This window comes from Hypanus sabinus, chromosome 22 (genome assembly GCF_030144855.1).
Source record: "Hypanus sabinus isolate sHypSab1 chromosome 22, sHypSab1.hap1, whole genome shotgun sequence".
In the NCBI taxonomy this organism is placed as follows: domain Eukaryota; kingdom Metazoa; phylum Chordata; class Chondrichthyes; order Myliobatiformes; family Dasyatidae; genus Hypanus; species Hypanus sabinus.
In genome coordinates, this window is record NC_082727.1 from 37,393,319 (window position 1) to 37,416,398 (window position 23,080).

At 40.0% G+C, this 23,080-nt stretch overlaps 1 protein-coding gene across 4 annotated transcripts in view; it reads right to left on the reverse strand.

Moving 5' to 3' along the window:
- The window catches only part of LOC132379532 (pantothenate kinase 1), a 100,511-nt gene that overhangs the window by 22,728 nt on the left and 54,703 nt on the right, over window positions 1-23,080 (reverse strand). For all 4 annotated transcript variants that reach the window (XM_059947520.1, XM_059947522.1, XM_059947523.1 and 1 more), the window contains exons 3-4: window positions 15,431-15,684; window positions 1,969-2,145 (exon numbers count right to left, since the gene is read on the reverse strand). In XM_059947520.1, coding sequence (XP_059803503.1) covers window positions 1,969-2,145; window positions 15,431-15,684 — 431 coding nt within the window. The remainder of the gene's footprint in view (window positions 1-1,968; window positions 2,146-15,430; window positions 15,685-23,080) is intronic.

Below are 23,080 nucleotides of genomic sequence, written 5' to 3' on the forward strand. Positions count from 1 at the left end.
GCAAATTTGCTAATGTTACTTTTAATCCCTTCATCTAAATCATTAATGTATATTGTAAACAGCTGCGGTCCCAGCACCAAACCTTGCGGTACCCCACTGGTCACAGCCTGCCATTCCGAAAGGGACCCGTTAATCACTACTCTTTGTTTCCTGTCAGCCAGCCAATTTTCAATCCATGTCAGTACTCTGCCCCCAATACCATGTGCCATAATTTTGCCCACTCATCTCCTATGTGGGACTTTATCAAAAGCTTTCTGGAAGTCCAGGTACACTACATCCACTGGCTCTCCCTTGTCCATTTTCATAGTTATATCCTCAATAAACTCCAGACAGAGACGTAACAAAGATTTTTACTCCTCATGTATATGAAGGATGTAAGTAATAAAGTCGATTCAATTCACTTCAATATATTACAACTGTGATTATACTTCAAAAGTACATTCTAGTAGTTAAGGGCTTAGAGACACAGAGTGCAGTGGTTCAGAGCAGTGATCTACCATTTACTTCTTGTAGGCAACAAAGGCGCACAATGTATGTATTTAAATAAAACTGCAATCATGAATATAGCTCAATGTATTTTTCTAGTCTCGCTTCCTTAATTCCAAACCTACTGTTTGCTTCATAACTCCCTCACCACACACATAACCCAACTTCTACTGGCACAGAAATCTGTACCTGGGTCTCTTGCAACAATTTCTCAACACAGCAGAGACTGACTGTTGTTCTCTGCTTTAGACATTCTTTTCACAGCAATTTCAAGTTCAAATTTATTGCCATGGTCATACACACCTGGGGTATAATATCACGAAAATTTCCTTTCTGCATAAACTTAAATGAACATAAATTAGACAGGACATGACAAAATTAACAAAAATAGACAGAGTGTAAGTTGAGAGAAATATCATTCAAGGAAAACAGTTTTTTTAAGGTTAGTTCAAGAAATCAGAATTTCTGCAGCAGAGCACAACGTGCAGATGTTACCACACTACACGATTAGCATTTGCAACAGAGGACAAACACCTCCCATAAAACTTCTATTGCAAGTTGCTTGTGTACTACCATAACAAAAGGACTTTTGTTTAAATCCATGTAAACATTTTCTTTGTCTACTTGGCTATTCATTCAAAGAATTCCATCAAGTAGGCAAAGCAATTAGGTCAAGTGGTGTAATACAGAATGAAGCCAGCATGGAGATTGTGAGCCAATGGGCCAGTTTCGGTCCTGTATGTCACTCAATGACAATGGGTACTTATGGCAGTTAAACTCACTTTAGAAAGTAACATTTCAATATCACACCAATCAATGAACAGTTCACATTCTTTAAATGCCTCTCAATCACCATAGTCCAGAAACTCAAACTGATCTGTGGAATCATTTCTACAATAAACAAATTATGAAGAGATTTGAATTAATTTCCCTACTTGTCTTGGTATAATCTCTCCACTTTTGTTGTAATTGATCTGATTCCAATTAATCCCAAACTCATCAAGATTACTATTTTGACTTTGCATATGAAGTAGATAGCCATTAATCACCAAACACTAGATATCTACGTTCCTTATTCTCAAGTTGGGAGCTGTAGCTACCTACATGGCAAAAAGGGAAAAGAGCGACTAACACTACAGTAAATTTGGGACAACACCCAGTCTGTTCAGTGAAAGCCAGAAATGTCCCAAAGAAGTTTTAATTCTGTCAAGCAGGTCTAACATTATTTTCAAAGGCATAATGGTAGTGCGCAGGAGCTATGGACCACTGTGATTTCCACTTCTTGCAGCAAGACCAATGAATGGCTTGAAAAATTTTCCTTCCAACACTTTCTTCAAAGTGCTGACATGAGCAGCACCTGGTGGCTAAACACATTGTGAGTTTCAAGATATAGAGGCAATCCAACAGACTGCTTTATCCCAATTCTCTACAGTACTCACCGTGCAATCCCATAACCGCCCAGGCCGATCAATAAGTACTTACCTGGACGCTACTGCACATCCAAGTAGACCAAAGCGTTCGTAATCTCCTCCATAGATATCTTTAACTAATTTATCTACATTGGTACTGTCTCCTTTTGCTGCCATCTCCAAAGCTTCTTCAAAGGTCTCACAACCAGTAAGTAGACAACAGAGGCCAAGGAAAGTTCCACCACCGAGACTGTGGACATGAATAAACAAATATTTATTGTTTCATGAATGCAGGTAAAAGGCACTTAGAATGATTCATTTACTATTGGGTTCCTTCTGCTGAGTATATTCAAAAAATTGCTTGCACTCTGAAGCTTTGTGACCCTGGTCACAATAAAAGGTAATCAACTGATTGAAACAATCAATACTAATTAGACCTGACATTGCATAAATGACAAAACATTACTTCAATAAACCTGAAGTACAAATGAATTAGACTTCCAAATGTAGAAAGTACATTCCAGTTAAGATAACATATAGTGCATATGTTAGATTCCAATACATCTCAGTTAGCTCACAGGTTTCCACTTCCCACTTCATCCAGTAGCTTCATTCATTAATGTAAGCTTCATTAACCGATAGTTTTACACTTACCTGCATCTAAATATTTACAAGAATATTCAGATGTCAGTAACCACTCTAAATGATAACAGTTTATCTATTTTACCTCCTTTTTGTCCTGAAGGCTTTGTTTCACTAGTTGCAGTTCAAAGCCTTTTACCTAACTGGATGTTATCAACTTGATAGGCTTAACAGTGAACAAGGTGGGGTAGGAAAGGTGGAGATGGCAGGTCACAGCCCATCAAAATCTTGCATGGTTATCATGTTCTCCAAAAGAGTTGCAGGTCAGAGATCAGCACAAGTGACCTGGGCTACTTTCTTCTCTAACAAAGGAGTTCCACTCAACTATCAATAATAAGAGGATTGGACATCTGCAAAGCTTTAGTTTAGAACTCTTGGAGACACAAAAGATTGTGCCGGAAATCTGGAGCAGCAAAGGAGCTGGAGGAACTCAGCAAGTCAGGGAGCTGGGAAATGTTCAGATGACATTTTGGATTGAGACTCTTCATCAGGATCAGGAAGAGGGGAGACAGTCAGTATAAAATGATTGGGGGGAGGGAGGGAAGTGGGTGAAACAATGCTGATAGGTTTTAGGCTGATCCAGGTGAGATTTAAAATTCTTGTCATCCTGTTTCTGGCCTCAAAGCTGCAGCACAGCCTAATTACATTTCTTGTGAAAACACTTGTTAATTCTGACACTTTTCCCATGTTGAATGCTATTCAAGCTTCTTTCCAGATACTTTGCACAGATTCTAGAATGAGACTGCAGTGCAGTAAAATGGAATGACTGCAATGTCAGAGATGTTATCTTTTGGATGAGAAAGTCAGCCAAAACCCTATCAATCTTTTGCAGGTGGATTTGCTATCCTGTAACTTCAATGAACAGCGAGAAACCCTTCTTCCACCGCCAACCCCCACCCCCCAAGAAGTCATATTTCATTCATACCTTGCATTTCATAAAATTGTTGCTGAATTTTGTACAACTGTGATTATCCTTCAAAATACTTCCCAGTAATAAAGTTACCTTCTCATGGCAACTACAACTGGACAATATACGTCTAAGTGGTCAATTTTGTGCAAATGAATAAAATTGTAATTGTTAAGCAATGGAAAACTTTGCCATGAAGATTGTAAATAAAAGTTGAAAGCCAAATTCTGCATTAGCAGATTCTAAGAACAGATGAAGGAAAAGAAGAAAATGGCTTCAAATTCTACTTTCTTCAGCATTCCATCTGAATTCAAAACTATTCAGAATAAAATTACAGTTTCCTACTACAACTATCAAAAGGAACTTAATCTAAAAGTTTGACTACTGAGTCCACAGAAATGTGAGTCAAGTAATCTATGAAACTTCAATGGTCAATGCTGTTGTTTGGCAGGATTGAAGTTTGTAACCCACTGAGGATGGAGCAGTGGAAGAATGATATACTAGGTGACACAATTCCACATATTATGTCACCCAATGAGAATTCTCAAAGGATAAAAATAGGTACAATTTAATTGAGAAATTGAACCAATTTTCTCCTCAAATTCTTCAACCAAGTTTAAAGCAATTATGCTCATCATTAAAGCCATACAATTCATACGTAAATTATTTTTTCCAAGTTTTTCAATACAAATAGTTTTAAAATGATTGAAATCAATGCTTCTGTCCAACTTGAGCACAAAATGTCAGATGCATTAGCTCCTTTTTTGTTGAGGCCCGTAACCAGTTCCCTCTAATGGGCTGTCATTTGCTATTAATGCACAAAGGAATTTAAACTGCACACAAAAGATTGTCACTCGCTACTTCATAGGCATGTTAAGTACATTTCATGATCACACACAATCACATTACCTTTTCCGGTTTCTGATGTGGAGGGTGTTGACAATGTGGAGTTTGTGATGACTTGTCTGCAGATTTTTAGAACTGGCATATTTATACTGAAATTATTCAGAGTGCACATGTTGCCGTCACTGGGCAAAAAATAGCACCACACACACAAGATTTTTGCATGCCGTTACAAATTAGAGGGAACATTGTAACACAAATTAACCATCAACTACATGTCTGATCTGATTCACACTGTGCATCATCCTGGATGTATACTGGCCTTTGGTAGTCAACCTCTGCTCATGTGGTGTGATGTATCCAGCCAAAACACCCATTAATTATATACTGAGGAAACCATTACCTATGGCTGACATTATACTCAAAGTGAAGTGTCTCAGAATAGTGAGCCTTTTAGAAAAATTGTAAATCTTTGAACTTCCCTACCCAAATGCTTATGGACACATAGCCACCAAATGTATTTATGATTGAAAAGATGAAGGTGTAAATCACCACGATTGGAGATACAGCGATACTGTACGAGGAAGGGATAAACCATGATATTGAATGCCAGAGAAGGATCAATGGATTCCAAAATGTTATGTTCTAAAGAATTAGAGGTATGATCAGTGATTTGGAAAAACAAGTGTATGAAACTTACAGACCGAGGTGACAATCTGTGCAATTCACTTGCAGAGTTTTGAGGTTGAGCAGAAATGATTTTAATGTTCAAGATTTGACTGGATAAGTGGATGAAACTCAAAGTGAGAAAGTGATAGGTGCAATTAGGAGTATTTCCATGTATGAGGAAATACAGTCCAGGCAGACCACATGGAAAGTTTCTCCGTTTTAGTTAACACTTCTGCTTCTGGAATAACAATATTCTGGCAACATTTCTATCCTTGGATCACTTTCGAGTGAGTTACATCAGGAAGTTCAAGTAGAACCACTAGTTGAATGTAAGAACGTACCCTACTACGCATCTGCAGATAGACAAGGTACTCTTAGGTCATGGGAGAATGGTTTACTTGGGAGAGATGTTAGAATTGCTGATTCCTACAGTAGTGTGCAGCAGACCTTAGTATGAAAAGGAGTGGAGAGAGTGGGAAGCAATCTGAAAAGATTAGTGTTTGCATGAAATATAAAACAGTAACCAAAAGTTTCTCAATAGTTGAGCAACCTAATGGTGAATTACCTCAACAGCACTTAACAAATTTGTTAATATGCAAGTTCAACATTCCTACTTGTATGCCTGGCATGAGAAATAGGATAAATACTCAGCAGCTTTGAGCCTAACCTAATTCTACCTTCAATATACACTATCAGTGACGCACCTACTGGTTATTTGTTTATTTCCATGTCATTGACAACGAGAGGCTCAGAAAGGGCAAGGTGCACAGCTGGTGAGTTGTCTATACTGAGATGCAGTGGCTGGAGAGTGAACTGCGCATGGATAGCTGCCACAAGGGAAACATGCAGATGGAGCTCAGTCTAGTGAAGGATTGCTTTGAGTTGCAAAGAGTCAAGAGCAAGACGGAGTTTAAGGTGGCCTTGGTCCACAGGTGCCAAGCATGTGGCTGTGTAACTGATTGATGGCTGCCTTCTGAGATCAGCACTGGAAGCAGATCATGCAGTGTTCAAAGGAGACCATGCTTACCTTTTTAAAGTTTATTCTAAAAATAACCCATTAACTGAAAGACGTATGGCCATTCTCTGAAGACAAAATCAAATGCCACATAAATACAAAATAGTTTCCTTTCAAACCCATGTATAAAATGTCAGGAGCCAGAGTTGACTTACTTTTCACATATTTCTTGCACTGTCAAAAATATATATTTCTTACTGAACAACTACATTTACTCATCTGTTTATCACCAAAATATATCTTCAGAATTGCGGGGAAAGGGGAAATTCTTAAGTCATTAGAAGCAAGTTGACTGCTGTTCAGATAGAAATCTGTGCATCTCCAAATATTTCCTAAAGAGTTTATGAAGGTTAAGAGGAGGATGCAGCATTCTCTTTCCTCAGACATACTCAGAATCACATTACCACTGAAACTTGTTGCAGAAGTACAGTGCAATACATAAAAAAATTACTATAAGCACAGTAAAAAAATAATGAGTAGTGTAAAAAAGAATTAGTGAGATAGCGTTCATGGGTTTGTGGACTGTTCAGAAATCTAATGGCAGAGGGGAAGAAGCTGTTTCTGAAACATTGAGTATTGGTCTCCTGTACCCCTCTCTGATGATGCTAGTAATGAGAAGAGGGCAGGTCCCTTGTAGTGAAGGTCCTTATTGATGGATGCCACCTTGTGCCCCTGATTCAGCTGGCTAAGACTACAGCCTCTGCAATCCTGTGCATTGGAACAGCTGTACCAGGTGGTGATGCAACCAATCACGATGCTCTCTAACATAAGTGTGCAGAAACTTTCTAGGCTCTATGATGCTATATCAAATTGGCTCTAATTCTGAATGAACAACAATGCTGGTGTGCCTTTTTCACGATTGGATCAATATGCTGGGCCCAGGACAAGTCCTCTGAGATGCTGACAGCCAATCTGTTCACCTTTTCTATAAGTGACTCCCTCAAAGAGGACTGGTGCTCCTCCTGAAGTCCCCTTCCCAAAATAAACATTCAGTTTCTTGAACTTGCTGGCGTTGAGTGCAAAGCTGTTGTTACAACATCACTCTTGTATGCCTGCTCACTGCCATCTGAAATTCTGTCACCAGTGGTGTCATCAGCAAATTTTACGAAGCAGTAACGAGCGTAAAGAGAGTAGAGCAGTGGGCTAAACATACATTTCCCCCACCCCCAGGGACATTACCGGCTTTGTCTAGCTGTCTTTCCTGTTGGCTGGGCATTAACCACACTAAAAATTAGTTCTGCACTATATTTCCTTCAACTATGGTCTGATAAGTTGGCTATTCTGGATGAATAGCAGTGTATTATGAGTTACCAAGATCTAACAATTTCATGATATTGTATATTTTTTTTTACATGTTTCTATTAGGTTGGAAAATGCCACGCCCCAAGCAACAAGGAGTACAAATAAGTTTCAAAAGGTGTGCATACTGGGAAAAAAAAGGCAAACTACAATTACTGAAGATGAGATCATTGTTGAAATAACTGCATTCACTTAATCATAAAAGAAAATTCCTGAAAGAAATGTTCCATGTCATTTCCACCATTGTGTTAGTTTGCCGGTTCTTCACTCAACAATAATTATCAACTCATTCTGAGCAAGAACAAAAATCCCACATGCCCTCTAATATTTCAAATACTTGTACACACCCTACTTTACAGTGTTTGAACTCTGTAGTCAACACTGGGAGCTTCTCAGGATTCTGAACTCTCCACCCCATGGGGGACATCACAATCGTGTATATTACTTATTTCTTGGAAACCCAGTCATCCCTGATCAATGTACTCTGATAAGCAGCCTACGCTTACATTTAACATACTGTAGCACTTTTCACTTACTCTGCAGTTCTTTCCAACAGAACAATTCAGGCTTTGAATTTCTAGCTACGTTTATCAGTTTAGAATTTGTCATCTTCACTTAATCCTTCTCCAGCTGGCACAGCACATTTCATGTGATCAATCACATTTAAAGCCAGTTTGTTTATTGGTTTAATTCTTTGCCATTTATATAATTACTGATTTTCACTGCAACTTTCCAAACCGTTTCCAATTATTCAGCAGTTTATTTCTATGCACCCAATTAACTGTGACTACTAATATCAAGGAAGGTGATGACTGACTGGACAAACTATAATGCTTATATCAAAGCCGAAGAACCAAAGAGGTGTTAGAGGATTTTTGCTCTACACACAACTTATCAACCAAAGCATCAATGATGTATATAGAAGCATATAACACAGGAACAGGCCCTTCAGCCCACAAATTTGTGCTGAACTAATTAAATTAGTAAGCAAATGCCCAACTAAACTGACACTTTCTGCCTATACAATGACCATATCCTAAACATTCATGAGTTTATCTATCTAAGAGCATCTTGTCCTTGTCTATTATATTTGCCTCCTCCACCAACAAACGCAGCACATTCCAGACAGACATACATTATTGATCCCAAGGGTCTAGGTAAAAAAAAATGACCCACCAGTCCGGGTAAAAAAAAAATGGCCCACACATCTCCTTTGAACTTGCTTCCTCTCACCCTAAATGCATGCCACTTAGACATTTCAACCCTAGGAAAATAGATACTGGCTGTCTACTCTATCTATAGCTCTCAATCTTAGAAACCTCTGCCACTCCAGAGAACACACCCCACTCTGTCCAATAGCTCCTAATTGCACATACCCTCTATTCTGCTCTTTTTCCAAAGCATCCACATCCTTCCTATAATGGTGTGTCCAGAGGTGAATGCAATATTCCAGGTACAGCTTAACTTCCTGATTCTTGTACTCAGTTCTTCAACAAATAAAAATGGTGAGATTAAATTGGTCTATAATTTCCAACTGAACTGGCTCAACTGAACACACAGTTTAATCATTCACGGTCCAGACTGGAAAAAGTATGTGAGCCCTTGTATTTAATAACTGGTAGAACCTCCTTCAGGAGAAATAACGTCCACCAAACGTCCAATGTAGCTGCTGATCAGACTTGCAGAATGGTGAGGAGGAATTTCAGACCATTCCTCCATACAAAACTGTTACAATTTCATCAATATTTAGAACCATAGAACATTACAGCACAGAAACAGGCCTTTTGAACTTCTGGGATTTCTTGCATGAACCCTCTTCAGGTTATGACACAACATTTCAAATGGGTTAAATCTGGACTCTGACTTGGCCATTCCAAAGCACGTACTTTCTTCTTTTTAAACCATGCTGTTGTTGATTACCTCGTGTGCCTGGGATCATTGCCTTGTTGCATCATCCAACTTCTATTAAGCTTCAGGGGGCGGACCGCTACATTCTCCTGTAAAATGCTTTGATACATTTTGAGTTAATTGTTCCCTCAACAATTGCAAGCTGTCCAGGCCCTGAGGCAGCAAAGCAGCCCCAAACCATGATGCTCCTTCCACCAGACTTCACAGTTGGGATGAGGTTTTGGTGTTGGTGTGTAGTGCCCTTTCCCTCCAAACATAGTAATGCACATTTCTGCCAAAAAGTTCAACTTTTGTTTCGTCTGTGCACAAACTATTGTCCCAGAAGGATCATGGAACATCCAGGTGGTCCCTTGCAAGCTTGAGACATGCAGCAATGTTTTTTTTGGACAGCAGTGGTTTCCTCCATGGTGTCTTTCCAAGAACATCATTCTTGTTCAGTGTTTTTCTTATAGTGGACGCATGAACAGAGACCTTTGCAAATTCTAGATAATTCGCCAAGTCTTTTGCTGTTACCCTTGGGTACTTTTTCACCTCCTTAAGCTTTGCATTTTGTGCTCATGGTGTGATCTCTGCAGGACACCCTCCCCTACGGAGAGTAGCAATTGCACCGAGTTTCCTCCATTTGTAGAAAACTTCTCTTACTGTGGACTGATGAACACTCAGGTCTTTAGAAATGTTTTTGTAACCTTTTACAGCTTCATGCATCTCTACAATTCCTCTGTCCTCTGAATGTTGTTTTGATAGAGGCATGGTACACATGTACAGATCTTTCTTGAGAAGAGCAGTCTCTGTCAGTAACCTGTGTGTCATTTTTGTAGGGCAGGGCACTTCTACAACCCATACCTCCAATCTGAACTCATTGATCAGAAAACCTGACTCTAATTAGCTTTTGTAGAAGGCATTACCCCAGAGGTTCACATGCTTTTTTGAACCTAGACTGTAATTGTTTACTCAGTATTGATGAGAAGTAGTACGATTGTTTGTGTGTTATTAGTTTAGGCAGATTGGGTTTGTCTATTATTGTGACTTGGATGAAGATCACACCACATTGTATGAGTATTTAATGCAGAAAACAGGTAGTTGCAAACGGTTCACTAACTTTTTCTTGCAACAGTACGTCAGTAAAGCAATTACCTATTTTAGTAAAGCAACAAGCAGGGAATGGAGGGATACAGAATATGTGCAGAAAGATGAGATTAGTTAGATTGGCATTATGGTCAGCACAGACATGATAGTTCAAACAGCCTGTTCTATGCTGCAGACAACCTTAACTTGACCATCATTTTGTGAAACCGTTTAAGTGCCTCAAGAACAAGCTGCTGCTTGGATGGAACACCACCAATTACCTCAAGGTTGCTGTGTATTATTACCGAACATAGATGTGCAAGTGACACCAGTGAAGTAGAACTCAAACATCAGGAGCATTAAATTGACACATAAATTTCATCTGACAGATTTCCCTAGGGCAAGAAACGTGGAGGCAACACCTGTAAAGCTCATTTCTGGTACGGTTTAGATTAAAACAAAGTTTTAATTTTCTGCTTGATGGGAACGTGCCCCCAGCACGGAGCAGAAGTCAGGAATTCAGCTGGATTTTCCATTTTGCGCCTCATTCTTACAAAATCTGTGTGGTCTAATCCTCTAATCAGCCTAACAGCCCAACAAGATACAAGTAGCTAAATATATTCAAATGCTAATTTTGCTTTGTGAACCCACCATGTAAAGAAAAAGAATCTGTAAAATACAAAAATGAATAAATTGCACTAAGAACAAAGGAATAACCAGGTACTGTCTATAGATCTGCTCAGGAACCTGATGGTGGAAGGGATGAAGCTGCTGCTGAGTTGAAATGGAGCCTCTGTGGCAGGCAGTGATGCAACCTGAATGCTCTCCACTATAATAGCCTTTGGCGAGTACCAAATCTCCTCAAACCCCTAATGAAGGTGAGGGAGATGCATTTATTGAATGTTGAAATAGGTATTTGATCACAAGAACATACAGCACACCCACATAGTCACTCAGCCCACTTCATCCATGCTGTCTGCAATGCCTATCCTACATCAATGCCTCTGTTAGACTTATATCCTTCCTCTCGCAGCTTATTCCAAACATTCACCACCTTGTTGAATAACGGACCAAGGATAAGAGGATATTCCTTGGTAATAAATTTCTTATGTCTCACTTAAACTGTGCTCTAATTCCCAACTTTCCTGCCATGATTAAAAAATTCTACCCATCCTATCTATTTTATAAACCACTATGACATTGCCCCTCAGCCTCCTATGTTCCAGTGAGAATGTAGCCAGATTATCCAACCTCTCCTTATAACTACAGCCTTCAATTCCATACAACACCCTGGTGAATCTCTACTGCACTTTCTATTGCTACCACATACTTCCTGCAATGTGGCAACCATACTCCAAGTCGTGTCAGTTCCAATTCCTGACACAGCCTGTACAGAGTCCATACACTCTCCTCATAACTGCATGGTTTCCTCCCACATTCCAAAGGCGAGGGACTAGGCTTAGCGAGTGTGGACATGGTACGATAGTGCTGGAAGCAGAGTGACACTTGCCTGGTTCTTCAATTTCAGCAAGCTATGAACTTTCACCCAAGTTATTTTTGTACATCAATGCTCTTAAGTCTCCTGTGATTGACATCACATGATATAACATTCCCCTACCATAGGAACACAATGAGACATTGATTAAAAAAGCTTGCATTTATCCCCACTCATGTCAAGCTCTTGATGTGATGATGTTTAGGTTATTTAAGGCTTACTGATAATTTATTTTAAATGATTCACCGCCACAAACAAATCCTCTGTTTCTGCATTTCTGTTGATAACGATTCTCCTAGAATAATTTTATCATTGTCACATTTCACCAGGATTTGTTTTATTCCAACCCAAGACAAGGGAAAGGACAAGACAGATAGCTGAGGATGCCAAGAGCTGGGAAACCAGGGAAGTGGGAAAGTAAGACTAAAAAAGCCATACAGGAGAGATGAATAACCTCTTTGGGAATGAAGCAGGGAAAACAAAATTGAGCAGGATTCAGATGTCCCAATGTAATAAATGAACCTTATCACATTTCACAAGCTGAGCCATGAGAGCCAGGGATTCCAACCTTTTTTATGCCATGGAGCCTTAGATTAACTGAGGGGTCTGTGGACCACAAGTTGGGAACCCGCACATTAGAGTCCCGTTATGATTAAGAACAAGGGAGCACGAGAAACCATGACTGGCAGAGACTAAGAGGCAGACTATTTAGGTGGGTTAAGAGGAAAGAGCAAGGTATTTTGCTGGGTGAGTATGTCACAGAAGGAGAAAATGAGCAAATCTTGGTTAACAGAGCCCAATAATATCAAGTAGTACATGCAAAAATGAAGAACAACCATCAAGATTGCAATGATAGGAGCACAGTGCAACGTTACATATATATCATTGACGAAGATGCTGTTAAAAGCTTCTTGGCTACCTTAATAATTCTCTCAGGTATGGTAATATTGTTCATTTCCAGGATTATAAAAAAATTTTCCAATACTGTATTTAACCTTGCAAAACTGCTAGATAAAAACTGTTGATGTCATTAATATGCCTTTCCCATATGATCGTATGTATACCCACTAACTTCAAAGGGAGACAAACTTACAATGTAGGAACCATAAATTAGTTGCTACTATATTTTACTGATAGTTTGTAAGTATTTAAAGTTAAAGGTAAAATCAATACTCTTGTTTCAACTTTCTGTACAGCCCTCGAGAGGAAAAATAATGGAATTAGCACAGCCCAATCTGTTTCATTGAAGTATCTTCTTTGTTAAACCTTGCAATCTTGATGGGCTCTGATTTCAGATAGGTCCTCTTTCACTAGGACAGGCAACTATAAAGCTATTTACTTCATAGGCATCTCTTTGCTTCCCCATTTAATCATCTGCTTTCAAGTTGGTCAATTAAAATAGTTACTTCAGCTCCACACTTGAAGATTTGAAGAAAACAGCATCTAAGATCAAAGATGGGCTTCAACCTGGCTTATAGACCAATAATAACTGGATACAATAATAACTTAAAAATCATTACTTTCAACCATTACTAAAATATATCACCACTCAAAAAGAAACCAATAATCATAACCGAAGAAATTAATACCTTTTCTTTCCTCACATTGAAGGTAATAAGGAAAAAAAATTGCTGCCGACAAAATACTATTGTATTGGATAAAGGTTTAGATGTACAGTTGTAAAGTCAGTCTTTCAGAGAAACACCAACACTAATGTTGGTTTATAATGCGATTATGGGACGATAAGTACATGGATGGGAGAGGTATGATCAAGGCATGGGTTGATGGGACTAGGCAGAATAATAGTTTGAATGGACTAGATGGGCCAAAAGGTCTGCTTCTGTGCTTCCTGACGAAGGGTCTTGGCCCAAAACGTTGACTGCTCCTTTCAACGGATGCTGCCTGACCTGCTGAGTTCATCCAGCTTGCTTGTACGTGTTGTATTGCTCAATGACTTCATGGCAAATGGGATATGAATAGAGTAACACAGGAGGGGCCTCCAAGCTCTGGAGAATGCAGCAAAACCCTCTATAGTCATGATCGCCCAGTGACAGTTTTAACATTCAATGTTTGCTTTTGATTATAAAATGAGCATGTTTTAAAAAATTAGCGAACCGATATTTTGTAGACCTTTATATACAAGATATGACAACTTATGCTTCTTGCTATAGGGAAATTGCACTATTAATAAATATCCATAACTTCTATAGACGTGTGGTGGGAAGTGTGCTGAATGGTAACATTACAGCCTGGTACGGGTACACTAATGCCTTTGTGTGGAAAATCCTATAAAAGGTAGTGGATTCTGTCCAGTACATCATGGGTAAAACCCTCCCAACCATTGAGTATATCTACATAAAACATTGTCACAGAAAAGCACCAGGCCACGCTCTTTCCTTGCTGTTACAATCAGGTACAAGGTGCAAGTGCCTTGGGACTCACACCACCAGGCTCAAGAATAATTACTACCCCTCTTCCATCAGGCTCTTGAACAAAAGGGGCTATCTACACTCATTCTGTTTCAGGACTCTATTTCTTCAGGAGGTCTCATTTTAAGGACTTTTTAATCTTGTTTTTTCATGCTCATCATCATTATTTATTGATATTTATTTATATTTGTATTTGCACAGCTTATGGTTCATTGATCCTGTTTAATAATTACTGTTTTATTGATGCATTATCAGATGCATGTACTCTGATAATAAATTTTACTTTGAAATTTGATTTTCAATGTATTACCCTTGTGTAAGTCTTAATATAGGGTTTGGATGCAAACATCCACTTAGGAAATTGTGAGAAGCTAATTATATTGATTGACAAAATTAGTACAAATCTTCTGTCATAACCTACAGGCGCCTCACAGCAGAAGTGGCTCAGTACACCCACCACAGGTGGAATCCTCGGGTCCAAATTGGCATCATAAATTTTTAACTTTTAAACTGGAAAATCCACCTACTTAAGTCATATCAGACTAAATTGGTGCAAGTCCACTGAAATGAATGTGAAAAATAAAATGCTGCTATAAATTAGCAATTGTTTATTTGACTTAATGGATTAGTGCATGTGTGTCTTTAGCCTTCCAACGTTAATTTTTAAAAATCTTTTCTGAAACACATCAAGCGATTCTGAATGTTTATAACTGACTGATAGGCTGTCAAAGCCATTCTGTAGTGAAGTGGATAAGAGCTGGAAGAGACCCTGCCTTAGCAATGAGCTGGGAGCTGGTGTCCTAGCAAAAAACTAGACTCAGAACCACCCTGGGAGATGCAACACAGTCCAAGCAGCAAGTGACCAGCGATCACAAGACAGCAAAAGATCAGGAAAAAAGTAGTTTATGTAAAAGATTTCAGAGTTGTCCTTGTCATTTTGTACAACATTCTTGTTATGGAGAAGGAAGATGCTTCCCTCTTTTTCTATCCATTCTTATCCCAGCTGCCATGCAGGAAGGAAACATAAAGGTAGAACATCACCAGTCAAAGAGAAACCAATTTGAAGTTTTAAAAGGAATACAAATGTACAAGATTATAGAGTAACAGACACAAAATGCTGGAGGAACACAAGAGTTTATCTGAGGAGAGGAATAGTTGATGTTTTAGACCGAGACACTTCAATGTGAAAATGTTAGATCATGGTTTATCAATTTACACACAAAATCAGCAATGTGTTTAGTTTAGTCGTGCCTACGTGCTTACCTGGTTCCAGTCACCCTTTTGTAATTATCTTTAGAATAAAGAGCCAAGATACTGACCCCTGAACCTATGTTGACCAGCAACATAGGGTAAGGGTTATCCAAGCAATACGGCTTTTTCTGGCACTGGTCGAGGTCAGTGGGTTTTTCAAAGTAGTAACATTCGGACTGACCGTTGTACCCAACTGAATCAATGTAAAGCAGACCTTGGATTAAACAGTCCAACTCATCCAGCTTGAGAAGTTGCAACTCAGCCAGCTGAAAGACAGTGACAGTCAGTTAGCAAATGCCTGCCTGATTACCATTTCCAAGACAGTACAGTCAAAAACTCAATGCAGGAATATATATTCTGAACCTTCCCACCAAAGCATTTACACAGTTATTTAAATATAAACAATAAACACTGGAAATACTCAGCAGATCAGACTGTGGGAGCAGAACCAGGGTTAATACAGACGGTCCTCCTTATCCGGGAGGGATTGGTTCCGGGACCTTCCTCGGATGCTCAAGTCCCTTATATAGAATGGTGTAGTATTTGCTTATAACCTATGCACATCCTCCCGTATACTTTAAATCATCTCTAGATTACTTATAATACCTAATACAATGAAAATGTTAAGTAAATAGTTGTTCTACTGTAACGTTTAGGGAATATTGACAAGAAAAAACTGTACATGTTCCTCTCGCTTACAACACAAGTAGCAAACCAACAAGATGTCAATTCTCCCATGATCTTTACGTTCTTGAGGCTGTAACGCTTTACAAAGCCAGCCAGCCATCCCTTACCAGCCTTAAACTCTTTTCTCTCGCTTTCATCAACCCCGTCACAGTAATGCTTATAGAGACTGAGCTTTTTTACTTTACGCTCCCTTTTAGCCCTTGAGGAATTGCTTTGACCACGTAATTGCTTTTTAGGAGCCATTTTTTCACAGGAACAAAGTAGCGAACGAACGAGATGTGAGGTGAACAATGCTCGAGCAACAAGTGCTGCAAGAGCACTTCCGGCTTTTCTCAATTTGTGGTTGGTTGTTCACACATGCGGAACTCGCGGATAAGGAGGGCCGACTATATTTCAGGTTGAAGGCTCTTCTAAGGGAACCAAAGCAGCTCGATATGCTGCAGGGAGGGTAGCAGAGAGGGAATATCTCTGAAAGGGTAAAACAATGGTGAGCAGGGAGAGAAATTTTAAACAAATTTTCTTACAACTGTATCTCAAGGTAGTATATGGTGACATAAATGTATTTTGTTAATAAGCTTATTTTGAACTTTGAATTTAGTCAACAAGTGAATGCAAGCAATTAGAGTGAGAACACAAACAAATGAATGTAGAAGTTATGAGTTGGAAGATGTGCCCAGTAGGCCAGACCAATCATGTCCTCCAGTCCCAGAGGAAAACGGGAAAAAAATGGGTGAACCACTATCACAGATGGATGACTGACACAGGGAGAAATCAATTAAATTGAAGTTGTAGAATTAAGTCTGGAAGGCTGAATTGTGCCATAATGGAAGAGGAGATGCTGTTTCTGCAGGTTGCATAGATTGCATTGGGCATTATTGTAACAGTACAGGCCACAGACCAACAGGTCAGGGCAAAACTGTGATGGAGAATTCAAGTGGGTGGTAGCAGGCAGTTCAGGATTGCCCCTGTGAAGTGAATGTCTGTGCTCAGGAAAGCTGTCACCTGGCTGATCGTCAGTGCTATAATCCAACAGCATTTACATCCACAGTGATGAAGTGCTTAGAGGGATTGGTGATGAAACATATCAACTCCTGTCTAAGAAACAACTTGGAGCTGCTTCAATTTGCCTAACAGTGCAACAGGGCAATAGCAGGTGCCATCTCATTGGTTCTTGACTCAACCCTGAAACATCTGGACAGCAAAGATGCATATGTCAGGATGTGTTTCATCAACTACAGCTCCGCATTCAATACGATCTTCCCTCAAAACTAATCAATAAGCTTCAAGACTTTGGCCTCAATACCTCCTTGTGCAACCGGCAACTCAATTTCCTCACTTTCATTGCCCAGTCAGTTTGGATTGGCCGCAACATCTCCTTCATGATCTCTATCATCACAGGTGCACCACAGGCTGTGTACTTAGTTCTCTGCTCTACTTGCTTACACTTATGACTGTTAGGCTAAGCACAGCTCCAATGCCATACTGACAATTTGCTGACAATATCACTGACATAGGCTGAATCAAACATAGTGATGAATCAGCATACAGGAGGGAAACTGAAAGTCTGGCTGAGTGGTGCCACAACAACTGCCTCTTACTCAATGTACAAGATCAAGGAGCAGATTATTGACTTCAGGAGGAGGAAACCAGAGGTCTATGAGCCAGTTCTCATCGGAAGATCAGAAGTGGAGAGTCAGGAACTTTAAATTTTTCAGTGTTATTATTTCAGAGCACCTGTTTTGGGCTGAGCACTAAGGTGCAATTACAAAGAAAGCACAACAGTGCCTCTACTTCCTTAGGAGTTTGCAAAGACTTGGCACGACATCTAAAACTTTGACAAACATCTACAGCTGTATGGTGGTGAGTATATTGAGTGGCTGCATCATGGCCTGGTATAGAACCACCAACATCCTTGAACAAAAAAACCTACAAAGAGTAGTGGATATGGCCCAGTACATCATGGGTAAAGCACTCCCCACACTGAGCACATCTACATGGACTGCTTTTGCAGGAAAGTGGTACCCATCATCAGGGACCCTCCCCCACCACCCCGGGAGATGCTCTCTTCTTGCAGCTGCCATTTGAAAGGTGGTACAGGAGCCTTATGATTCATACCACCAGGTTCAAAAGCAGTTATTTACCATCAATTAGGCTACCTGAACCACATGCAAATTGGCATAGGGTCAAGAAGATTAGAGAATTAAATGTGTGGCTCAAAGATTAGTGTGGGAGAAGTGGGTTTAAATTTATGGGAAATTGGCACCAGTATTGGGGAAGGAGGGAGCTGTACCAATGGGATGGGCTCCACCTGAACAGTGATGGGATCTGGATGTTAGCAAATCGCACAACTAGGGCTGCGGATGGGATTTTAAACTACAAACCCCATTTCCAGAAAAGTTGGGACATTTTCCAAAATGCAATAAACACAAAAATCTGTGATATGTTAATTCACGTGAACCTTTATTTAACTGACAAAAGTACAAAGAAAAGATTTTCAACAGTTTTACTGACCAACGTAATTGTATTTTGTAAATACACAAATTCAGAATTTGATGGCTGCAACACGCTCAACAAAAGTTGGGACAGAGGCATGTTTACCATTGTGTTACATCTCCTTTCCCTTTAAATAACACTTTTTAATCATTTTGGAACAGAGGATACTAATTGTAGAAGATTTGCAATTGGAAATTTTGTCCATTCTTGCCTGATATAAGACTTCAGCTGCTCAACAGTCCGTGGTCTCTGTTGTCTGATTCTCCTCTTCATGATGTGCCATACATTTTCAATAGGAGATAGATCTGGACTGGCAGCAGGCCAGTCAAACACACGCACTCTGTGTCTACAAAGCCACGCTGTTGTAGCCCGTGCAGAATGTGGTCTGGCATTGTCCTGCTGAAATAAGTATGGATGTCCCGGGAAGAGACGTTGTCTTGATGGCAACATATGTCTCTCTAAAATCCTAATATACGCCTCAGAGTCAATGGTACCTTCACATACATGCAAATCACCCATGCCGTGGGCACTGATGCACCCCCATACCATCACTGGCTGGCTTTTGCACCTTTCGCTGATAACAATCAGGATGGTCATTTTCATCTTTGGCACAGAGAACTCGACGCCTATTTTTTCCGAAGACTACCTGAAATGTGGACTCATCTGACCACAGCACACAGTTCCATAGTCTTTCGGTCCATCTGAGATGAGCTCGGGCCTGGAGAACTCGCCAGCGTTTCTGCATAGAGTTGATGTATGGCTTCCTCCTTGCGTAATAGTTTTAAGTTGCATTTCTGGATGCAGCGACAGACTGTGTTAATGTGTCAATGGTTTTCCGAAGTACTCCCGAGCCCAGACAGCTATAATTGTCACAGTAGCATGACGGTTTCTTAGGCAGTGCCGCCTGAGGGCTCGAAGATCACACGCATTCAACAGTGGTTTCCGACCTTGCCCTTTACGCACTGAGATGTCTCCGAATTCTCTGATCTTTTCACAATATTATGTACTGTAGATGTTGAAAGACCTAAATTCTCTGCAATCTTGCGTTGGGAAATGTTCCTTTTGAACTGACTAACAATTCTTTCATGAATTTTGGCACAAAGGGGTGAGTCACAACCCATCCTTGCTTGCAAAGACTGAGCCTTTGATGGACGCTATTTTTATACCCCGTCATGATACCTCACCTGCCACCAATTAGCCTGCTTAATGTGGAGTCTTCCAAACCGGTGTTACTTGAATATTCTGTGCACTTTTCAATCTTATTTTAACTCTGTCCCAACTTTTGTTAAGTGTGTTGCAGCCATCAAATTCTAAATTTGTGTGTAATTACAAAATACAATTACGTTGGTCAGTAAAACTATTGAAAATCTTTTCTTTTCACTTTTGTCAGTTAAATAAAGATTCACGTGAATTAACATATCGCAGCTTTTTGTTTTTATTGCATTTTGGAAAATATCCCAACTTTTCGGGAAATGGGGTTTGTAAATAGCGGGGGTGGGGTAGGTTCAACAGATTACAAGATTTTAAAAGCACAATGATTGTAAGGTCACGTTATTTGAATGCCTCAGTATTCGAAATAAGGTCAGTGAACTTGTGGTTCATATCAGTACAAAAAGAGGTATGATTTAGTGGCTATTACAAAGATGTGGTTGCAGCGTGAAGAGGATTGGGAATTAAATATCCAAGGATATCAGGTAATACAGAAGGATAGGCAGGAAGGTAGTGCCCTGATCTCTTCTTCCATTAGCGCTCTTAATTAAAGAAGAAATCAGGGCAATAGTGTTGAATCCATCTAGGTAGGGATTGGGAATAGTAAGGGAGTTGTCGGTCACCGAATAATAACATTACAGTGGCACAGGCAATAAATAGAGAACTATCTGAGGTATGTAAAAATGAAACAGCAGTTATCATGGGGGACTTGAATTTGCACACAGATTGGGTGAATCAAGCTGTTCGAGGCAGTCTAAGGAGGACTTCACAGAATGAATCTGTGATGGCTTTCTTGAACAGCATGTAACTGAAACTACAAGGGAACCATCTTAGATCTGGTCCTGTGTAATGAGACAAGTAAAATTAGTGATCATGTAGCTAGGGTCCTCTTGGAAAGAGTGATTACAGTATGAATGAATTTCTCATACAAATGGAGGGTACAATAGTTCAATCGAAAACCAGTGTATTATACCTAAACAATGGAGACTACAATTGGATGAGGCAGGATTTGGCTAGTGCAGACTGGGAACACAGGTTATATGGTGGGACAGTTGAGGAACAGTGGAAGACTTTCAGAGAGATATTTCACGGTGCTCAACCCGAAGTATATTCCAGTTCAAAGCAAGGATAGTAAGGGTGGGGAGAGGCAGCCTTGGATAACTAAGGAAATAAAAGAAGGAATTTAATAAAAGCTCGTGTATACAAAGTTGTCAAGAGTAATGGGAAACTGGAAGACTGGGAAAACTTTAAAAAGCAACGAAGTACTACTGAGTGAGCAATAACGAAAGGGAAGGTAGATTATGAAAACAAACTAGCACAAAATATGAAAACAGATAGTAAATTTTTTATAACTATATAGAGCGGAAAAGGTGGCTAAAGTGAATGTGGGTCCCTTGAAGGACAAGAAGGGAGTATTGATATTGGGTAATGAGGAAATGGCCAAGGCTTTGAAAGACTATTTTGTGTCAGTCTTCACAGTGGAGGACACATCTAACACGCCAAAGAGAGATGTTATGAATGCAATAGGTGGTGAGGACTTTGATACAAAGGCTATTACTAAAGAGGTACTGCTGAGCAAACTTGGGGGCCTTAAGATAGTTAAGTCCCCTGGTCCTGATGGAATGCATCCCAGGGTACTGAAAGAAATGGCAGAAGTTATGGTCGAGGCTTTGGTGATAATTTACCAAAATTCTCTGGACCTCGGGCAAGTCCAGGCAGACTGGATGACGGCAAATGTCACACCACTGTTCAAAACAGGATGTAGGCAAAAGGCCAGTTAGTTTAACTTCTTGGGTTGGGAAAATGCTTGAAGCTATCATTAAAGAAGAAATAGCGAGGCATCTGGAAAGAAATGGATCCATCAGGCCGATGCAGCATGGATTCAACAAATGCAGGTCCTCTTTGACAAACTTACTGGAGTTTTTTTGAGGATAGAAGGGAATAGAAGGACGTCATTTACTTGGATTTCCAGAAAGCGTTCAATAAGTTGCCACATAAAAGACTTACACATAAGATAAAGATGCATAGAGTTGGGGGTGATGTAGTAGCATGGATAGAGATTGGTTAATGGAAAGCCAGAGAGATGGGATACATGGGTGTTACTCTGGTTAGCAATCAGTGGTGAGCAGTGTGCAACAAGGGTCGGTGCTGACCCTGCAACTGTTCACAATATACGTTAACGATCTGGAAGAGGGGACCAAGTGAAGTGTATCTAAGTTTGTTGTTGATACTAAAGTGAGTGCAAATTGTGCACAAGATACAGAGAGTTTGCAGAGAGATATAGATAGGGTAAATGAGTGGACAAGGGTCTGGCAGATGGAGTACAATGCTGGTCAATGCAAGGTCCACTTTGGAAGGAAAAATGAAAGAGCCGGTTATTTAAATAGTAAAAGTTGCAGTATGTTACTGTGCACAGGTACTTGGGAGTGCTTATGTATGAATCACAAAATGTTGGTTTGCAGGTGCTGCAGGCAATCAAGAAGCAAATGGAATGTTTATTGCTAGAGGGATTGAATTCAAGAACAGTGAGGTTATGCTATAACTGTACAGGGTATTGGTGAGGCCTCATCTGGACTACTGTGTGCAGTTCTGGTCTCCTTACTCGAAGAAGGATATACTGGCTTTGGAGGCAGTGCAGAGGAGGTTCACCAGATTGATTCAAGAGATGAGGGTGGATTGAGTTGCCTGGGACTGTACTCACTGGAATTCAGAAGAATGAGGCAGGAAAGTTGTTTCCACTAGTAGGTGAGACTAGAACTTGGGGACATAGTCTCAAGATTCGGGGGAGTAGATTTAGGATGGAGATGAGGAGAAACTGCTTTTCCCAGAGTGGTGAACTTGTGGAATTCTCTGCCCGATGAAGCAGTGAAGGCTACCTCTGTAAATATATTTAAGACAAGGTTGGTTAGATTTTTGCATAGTAGGGGAATTAAGGCTTATGGGGAAAGGCAGGTAGGTGGAGATGAGACCATTGCCAGATCAGCCATGATCCTATTGAATGGCAGAGCAGGCTTGATGGGCCAGATGGCCTACTCCTGCTCCTATTTCTTATGTACCCTGTGAAGTCTTTTCCAGGGATTCTTACCCTGGAGAAATTTAAATCTTCCAGTCCAGCCAAAGGTATTCATTCCAAAACATTGACTGTACTTTTTCCATAGATGCTACCTGGCTTGCTGAGTTTCTCCAGCACTTTGTGTGTGTTGACCAAGTACAATACACTCGATTCGGTGAAGTGCAAGTGAATCCCTGCTTCACCTGGAAAGACGACGAGTC